The sequence below is a fragment of the Hordeum vulgare genome, chromosome 7H (assembly GCF_904849725.1).
Source record: "Hordeum vulgare subsp. vulgare chromosome 7H, MorexV3_pseudomolecules_assembly, whole genome shotgun sequence".
NCBI classification, from domain to species: Eukaryota; Viridiplantae; Streptophyta; class Magnoliopsida; order Poales; family Poaceae; genus Hordeum; species Hordeum vulgare.
The window spans coordinates 468432087-468439931 of NC_058524.1; the positions used below are offsets into that span (position 1 = coordinate 468432087).

At 40.1% G+C, this 7845-nt stretch overlaps 1 protein-coding gene across 1 annotated transcript; it reads right to left on the reverse strand.

Moving 5' to 3' along the window:
• Positions 1-476: 476 nt before the first annotated feature.
• LOC123412272 (protein tesmin/TSO1-like CXC 5) lies at positions 477-7053 on the reverse strand. Its single transcript, XM_045105219.1, has 8 exons — positions 6504-7053; positions 5702-5785; positions 4840-5017; positions 3027-3335; positions 2723-2811; positions 2277-2380; positions 1391-1768; positions 477-908 (listed from the first exon to the last, which is right to left on the reverse strand). Exons 1-8 carry the CDS (start codon positions 6653-6655, stop codon positions 724-726), a joined length of 1479 nt encoding a protein of 492 aa, XP_044961154.1. The 5' UTR covers positions 6656-7053; the 3' UTR covers positions 477-723.
• Positions 7054-7845: the final 792 nt, after the last annotated feature.

Genomic DNA, 7845 nt, shown 5'->3' on the forward strand with positions numbered 1-7845 from the left:
GGGGTTGCCACCCAACATGATCGGTTGATCGTCTTTTAATGTTTATTTATGTTGAATTCGAACGTGTTGTTTATTTTGAAATCCATGCGCAAGAAAATGCACCTGGACACTACTGTTGGTGCTGCTGCTGTTGCAGCCGACCCAAACGGATAAAACGCATGCTTGTTTGGGTCTTCGGGTTGACGTTGCTCTCAGACGATGAGGCGCTAGCTTTCATCTAGTACCGCCCATCTCCAAATCAAATGTCAAAGTTCAGAAAAAGCATGTCACAAATTTATACACTTTCTTGTGGTGTGTTTGGAAGGGAAGGAATGATGCTGTATATGGTAGAAAATTTTGCAAACCATCGCAAGTGTTTCCTGTAGCTAATGCAATCAGCCAATCATGCAGGGCTCGAAGCTTCAAGACACGCCGATTCCCCAGGAACAACGCTCCGCTCAAACTCCAAACATTATTACAAGTATAAGATAACGATATAAGAATATGAAAATCATTAGTATCAATCAAATTAATTACACAATCAAAGGGACACCTATCTTTGCCTACTTTTACACCTCGGGACTGACTGATGCTACAATGGCGGGCCGGTTGCCGGAAAACCGGCAACAGAGACTATAGCTATCCACATATACACATGAATAGAGAGGCTTTGTTATTACAAATTTCGTGGGTGAACCTACCACTTTAACAGTCACACTGACTCTGGCCTTCTAATCAACAGTTCTATGCGGAGGGGTCACTTGTTCTTGGATTCTCGGGGTCGCCGGGGGCTTTTGGTCTTTCCACAGCTTCTGATGGAAGCGAACTCACACCGGGACCAGTGGTTGCTCCATGGTTTCTTCGAGCGTCCAGCTCCATAGCGGGCTCGGACGACGCGTTGGCTTCTGTCATCCCGGCTGAGTTATTGGCTGCAAGTTACACGTGAGGCAACAGAAGAAAACGTTAGGGTTTACAGTGAAGTTTGTCAGCATCGAAAGCACCATTTGTTAGCGTATCCCGGCTGAAACATGATGCTGGACAAGAATGGGATGTTAAATATTTTGTTCACAGTCGATATATGAACTACTCGACTAGTATTCTTTGCGCCTACACTCCCAAGAGTCCACCACCTGCAGTCATGATATTTGCTCACTATCAACTGTTATCGAGCCTGCGTGTAGTTCTGATTTCATCGGGAAAGTCACAACTGAGGCTCAATTAAGCTCAACCTGTTGACTTTTCTTTGTGAATGTGGCTTATTTTAAAATGACCGATTTAAAAACTAAAGTGTAGTAGCATAGGGTGAATTTACTTGCAGTGTACCTAACTGTAACTAGTTGGATACCTCAGATCAGTGTCAAGTCATCAGTGAGATGGAAGGGTAGAAAGATCTTAGCAAAATTATCCTCACCATTTATCTTGCCGCGCGTGATGATTACCCGGAGGTACTCTCGCAACCCTGTCAACACCGTCTTTTCTTGCAGAACGCTTAGCTTTGGAGTGTCCTGATCATGAAATGCCGCTGGAAATGAAGTTCTATAATCCGATCCAAATGCGGTGCCCTGCTCGTCACACAGCAGCGCTTGTGTTCCTGGAGAGGCAGGTCTATAATCCTCTTGGGTGTTACCGCAAGGTGATTCGAGATCACCAGCAGTCCGCTGATCTATATGGGTTGCAACATCAGGTTGACTAATAACACCGTTCTGAACTTCACGGTTTTTCATGCTATCATTGTTTAGGTCAGCATTTGTGTGAATTCCCCTCTCTACTTCCATCTCAACTTTGTTATCTGCAAATGTGAAGACACTTTAGCTGAAAATAAATCTGGACTGACAGCACTGCTGCCTGCATTAGGTGCTCAAACGAAAATGGCATTTCTTTCAACTTTGCGACAAAATGATTGTTCAAACTAGATATATCTTTGATGAAGCAAAGCTATTCTTCTACATGCAGGTATTTATTTAATGGGAAACCAGATAACAGGTAGCCAAACTGACGCAAATGATATCTCAGAAGTTTTGATATTAATATTTTCACTCTTATTTTATCATTTATAACACCTATGCAAAGCATCTGAAATCCTATATCTATGTCCAATTAACATGTTATTTTAGGAGCCAGGTTTAATTATAAAAATCAAGATTTGTAACTTAACAAACACAACGATGTTTTCTTCCTGGGCACTAGGGTAGTTTATCTTTTCACCAAGAATGCTTGAATAGTGCCTAATTCTAGTGTGCACTAACTGCATTTATGAAGAAAAAAATCAAATGAAAAGGATAAAAAAAAGAAGTTACCAGCTATTGTCAAGAAGGCTTCTGTTGCCTTTCTGCATGCAATCACCAAATGGTTGGCAAGATCATTAACATCGGTAGGATGGACAGTGTTTGCTAGCGGAGACCTGTAAAATTGAATATTTTTTTAATAAACAATGCACGAATGAAGCATCAATGTACAGCTGTATCGATACATGTTCTTTCGTAACCAATAGTTTTACAAGGCACTACCTACTTTCATAAGCTATATAGAGCGGGCAGTAAAAAATTAACTTCAATAATTGACAAGTAAAAGTATCTTGGTTGGTCAAATGAAAATAATATTTTAGTGGCAGACATATACATTGTGGCTAATAATTTGGCCAGGAGTTTAGTTAGATCAGTTTTGTTCTAAGGTTTTATTCATCTATTTATTTCTGCGAGGTTATCAAGTATTCAAATTAACCAGGGCACCACTTTTTACTTACCTATAGACCATTTTAGATCTACTCTGATAACCAATACAGCCTTCAAGTCCACTGGAAGAAGCAACTTGTGAAGCATCGAAGTGGTTAGCCTGGAACACATGAAACAATTACCAGACCATCAAAATTTATAGCTATAGTTAGATAAAAATCAGTAACAGTGATCAAGTGGATGTACACCCAATTGGATTTTGACACAACCAGGCAGAGTAAACGGATACTACCAACAAAGTAGATGTGTTACACGAGATCAGAATTTAATATGGGAGATTATTAAAGTTGCAGAACTGGCTAATCTTGAAATTACCTCTGGACCAAGGGGGTCTTCTGGGTGTCTTTTTCTACGTACAGGTGAATATTTATACCCAGAGGATCCAATGGCACCATTCAGAGTGACGTTAGCTGCTTGCTGAATGCTATTTTTATCAGATGCATTATCCCCTTGAATTATAGCCTGTAGCTCCTCACTTCCTTCGAAGTTCTTGCAATCCATACATTTACAATTCTTGGAACAAAGGATATTTGCTTGGAAGCATTCACAGTACTTCTTGAGACACCCTGATTTTTTGCAGTGACAACCTTTATTATGTTTTGGAAGTGAAGGTGCTCCAGCATCCTGATGGCAGCGAAGATTAGTTAAATGCACGAAAAAGAGTCACAAGAAAATATTTTATTTATTTAAATGCAGTAAACTTAATTATTATTTATCAATAGGAAAAAAGGGCAGCGCGGTGCATGTGGCTCCCGCTTGCGCAGGGTCCAGGGAAGGGTCCGACCACTTTGGGTCCATTTTACGCAGCCTTTCCCTACATTTCTGCAAGAGGCTTTTTCCAGGACTTGAACCCGTGACCTCATGGTCACAAGGAGAGACAGGTCAGAATGAAATATGAAACATCTGATAATCAATTTAACTAGATGGGCAGGACAAAAGGATTTCAGTTCAGACATCAACATATAATGCAAAAGTTAATGTGAGCTATCGGTGTTTCCATCTTAAAGGAAGCAATAATGAAAGCAGGAGCCGATGAAGCAGAACTGAGAATGTTGGCTTCGGTAATGAAAAAAATTGGTAGAGTATAATGCCCCAAAATCCAAGGTTTTACCCGCAAGGTTCGTCCATGGAAAGTAACTCGTGGCCTAAGATTAAGCCAAAAGGCATAAATGAACAACATGTCCCTGTTACTGACTATTGCAATTAAATCAGCCTACTGGTCGCCTACACACCTTTGGGCATGGGAATGATCATCAAACAGACATTTGTGCGGCACCAGGAATAAACCGTCTGGCACAGATGTGCCAAACGAGGAGGGAAGTGGAGCCGGTTTTCAAAATGATAATGATGTATTGAGTTGCGCGATAAAACAGTGAGATAATTCTTGGATTGAATTATAACCCAAGTACAGTATTCCTTCTTCTGGCCTCCAGTCTTTGTACTTTTCTCCTCACATAAATAAATCTTGTTCTGCAGCCTCTTTTTGTCGGGTTGGCAAAAACATATCATGTGCAGCAACTAAAAGCACCCGAATACTTTTTTTACATAAAACTTGAGAAATTAGTTTCTGCCCTTGGTTAATAGTTGGCAGAGATCGGATGTTCTATATGTATAACCAAAAATATTACACGCTAGTTGGAAATATATGATATTTAAGATGAAGATAATCCGCTAGAGTTTCTGCATGAATACCACATAATTCAGAAGCCTACTGTCACACATTTCATACAAACTAACTGATAATACCGAATAGTCTTCATATAAATGCAATGTGCTTTGTTGATCACTGTTTAGTATAGAGTCATCAAGTTTAGTTCATACAAATATGCTCATGTTAGCTCGTTCTTGAACAGGTTCCTCAAGTATAGTTTACGGACTGTCCTTGGCATCGATTCTAGGATTCCTTCGAACTTACAGCCTTACAGCATGCTTAATAGGCGTGTACACAAGCATATCTTGTAAGTTGTAACATATAATTATTACATCATGTAGGAACATCATAAAAACGATGATAGAAGTGCAGAACTGATGTTTCTTATGTGTCAAACTTTCATTATCCATTTTATATAACTTCACTTCTACTGTTGTAAGATGCATTTAAACCATTCTATAAGAGGAAAGAATGTACCTTTCGAACACTAAGAGTACTTGGAACGTTTTCGATCTTAGGTTGAAAAGCCTTTGGATTCCGTAGCTTAGTGCTGTTAATAGCCTCCTGCCTAGCATGTTCATTCTCAACTTTATTTCCACATTGTTTACAATTGCAGCCGTCGCAATAAAGGCCTGCTGCAAAACACTCACAGTACCTAATAAATAAATATCATGTTAGTGATTGCACCTTCTATTCAAAAGATAATAAATTTGATAATAAATGAGTTCATTTATAAATTGGATGGGATTAGTCAACTAATAACCATATAAAACAAGAAACCTTAAATTTTATATGAATGTATTAAAATAATAAAACTGCCAAAGTGGTAATTTGGTAGAAACTTGAGAATACAACATTACCATTGACACCCCAAAAGAAAACAAGAGCATGAAAGCTGAACCTGTGTATCTTGTTTCAAAACAAACTGATCTTACTAGTTAAGCTCAATGTATTTTATGCTTCATATTTTTGCCAATGACTACAAACATCACTTTGGACCAAAAGGAAACACAAAACTTCTAGCCTTCTACACACACCACAATGTGATACGTTACCTGCAAATTCTCCATTAATGAGGAAAAGGAAAATGGAGGAATCTATGTTACTGCAATTGATCATCTTATTCCTATCTAGTAGTTGGTATCTTGAAGGTACATGAGGTTTCCTTTTTTTTCAAACAACACCACACAGTTTAGTTAATCACTAACACAGCACTAACTTTCTTTGCATGGCAATAGAATGTCATAGCATGCATTTGCAAAGGTTCCCACTTAAAATGAATATTTCTATTACTTGATCGGCATTGTAAAAACAAATAGTCGTGCACAAGAAAACTCACAGCTTTAGACAGTGTGAGTTTTTGCAATTGCACTGCTTCTTTCTCTTTGGTGGAGTCACACTCTTGATTTCGACCATTGGCTTGCTGAAAAATACAAGTAAAAAACAGATCATCAGTAACGAACTTTTTATAGATACAGTATTGTGCTTGCATTTGTTATATCTAACCAAAGAAAGAAGCAATATGTGACTCGTGAGTTACAAGCAACAAAGTAGTTCCTCCAATGACCAATAACATCATGGAATTTTGTTTCCCTTAAGAATGGAGAACGGAGATGGTTCTACTGTAACATTGAGATTTTAGCAGACTTTCTTCATTAACGCTTCTAGGTACAAGACTCATTAAGGCAAAAAAAAAAAAAAAACACGGAAAGTATGGCACCACGGTGAATGATGTATACCCAACATTCTTCTCAATGCACACCACTTCAAGTAGCATTTTCATACTTAAATTCGGAATGCTGAAGCATCAAACGTCCAAAGCAAAACATTAAAACCCTAAAAGTCAGATAGCAAATTCAGTAACCACAGCCTTGTCACTAGCTACTATGTTCAATATACTACAGGCCAGTGCAAACTAGCATCACGTCCACAAGCATATCGAATCCCCAACCGCCAAAATTTCTCTAACCTCAATAAATAAATCCTTCCTGGCTCCATAAGACAACATATTTTGCTTGGAAATCACACCCGCAAAAATAAAATTCAAAACGCCTCAATCGAGCCAAGTTCTTCACACCGCCACGTGAGCAAAGAACAGAGGCAGATTTCAAACTGTGAAAGCAAAAACAATAATTGCTTACATAGGCGTGAAGGACATTGGCCACTGCCTGGTCGAGGAGAAGACAGCATGCACCTGGGCCACTGGCCTCGGCTGCGGCGGATGCGGCGGCGCCATCAGCTGAGCTGCAGGGGGCGCCGGAGGCTGGACCTGTTGCTGATTCCCCGGCTCCATCGCGAATCAGAGAAATTCCCACCCGTTTAGGTCAGGGAAACGAATTCGCCGGGCGGGCTCTCCGATTGAGGCGCCTGAGCCGCCCCAGGAGACCTCGGAACCGGGCCCTCGCGCTCTGGCCCGCGGAATTGGCAGGGTTTGGATCAAGAACCCGAGTTCTTGGGCGACTCCGGACTCAACAGCGGATGAGGAAGCCGGCGAAATGATGGGCGCCAAGAGGAGGGATCAAATCCAGGGAGCTGAATTCGGGAGGGCCGCGGGGAGGATTAGGAGGAGAGGAATCGGTGCCGCGGCCGGATTCGGGATGGGGCAGGAGGAGGGTGGTGTTGGAGGGGGGGCAAGGGAAGGGAGGAAGAGCTGATGGGCAGGAGGAGGTCTGTTTGGTCTCTCCCAAGTTTTTGAATCTCATGTGTTATATTCCGACTTACTTTCCTTTTTCTTTCGTGCTGATGCTGCTTATTTATTGTTTTTTTATTGTGCGAGCGGGTTTTCTTTCGGCCTTTGTTTTGTTTAATTATTCTATATCTACAGGTATGCCAGCTGCCTATTGGAGCTGTAAATTTATTTTTCCTTTTTTTTACCTTATATTATTACCTACGGTACATTTGAGCGGTAGAGGTTCTTCTTTGTTGGAGAGATAAACGATACAAGCTTAGCTTTGATATTGCCCCAAGGTTTCTGCTTAAAAATTCGAATTTCGTAATAGTATTGATCTCGGCCATTGATTTTCCTTTCATGGGATCCGATAGATACAACTCAAAATGAATATTACTAGATCCTTGGTAAGAATAGAGAAATTAGGTTTTCATCAGTAAAGTCGAATAGATCTCAACTTCACTATATCTTTAAAAAACGAACAACAAATTTCACGCTCAATTTTTTGCCATTATGCATCATCGTTCTTTTTTCTCGCATCTGTATAGTTTTTTATATAGTTTACCACTAATGCTAAGTGATCGCACCTACATAGTTCGGCAGGTTATAATATACTCTATCAAGGATAACAAATCTAATAACGTCCCAAAATATCGTATCATCTGGGGCAGTCCTTTTAATGGTGTTGCTACATAAGAAATATAACAAGTTATCTTAATGAAAGATAAGGAACAAGTTTTTCTTTTCTTTTTGACATCAAGAAACAAGTAAATGTGCTCATAGGCCCGTTTGCGCTTGCTGCAGTTGGTTCTGCT

Coding starts and splice junctions, on each gene's coding strand:
- LOC123412272 (XM_045105219.1), bottom strand. CDS start 6,655: ATGGAGCCGGGGAATCAGCAACAGGTCCAGCCTCCGGCGCCCCCTGCA. Junction 5,018..5,701: donor AACTCACACTGTCTAAAGCT/GTGAGTTTTCTT, acceptor TTTATTTATTAG/GTACTGTGAGTGTTTTGCAG. Junction 1,769..2,276: donor AGCCTTCTTGACAATAGCTG/GTAACTTCTTTT, acceptor TCACATTTGCAG/ATAACAAAGTTGAGATGGAA.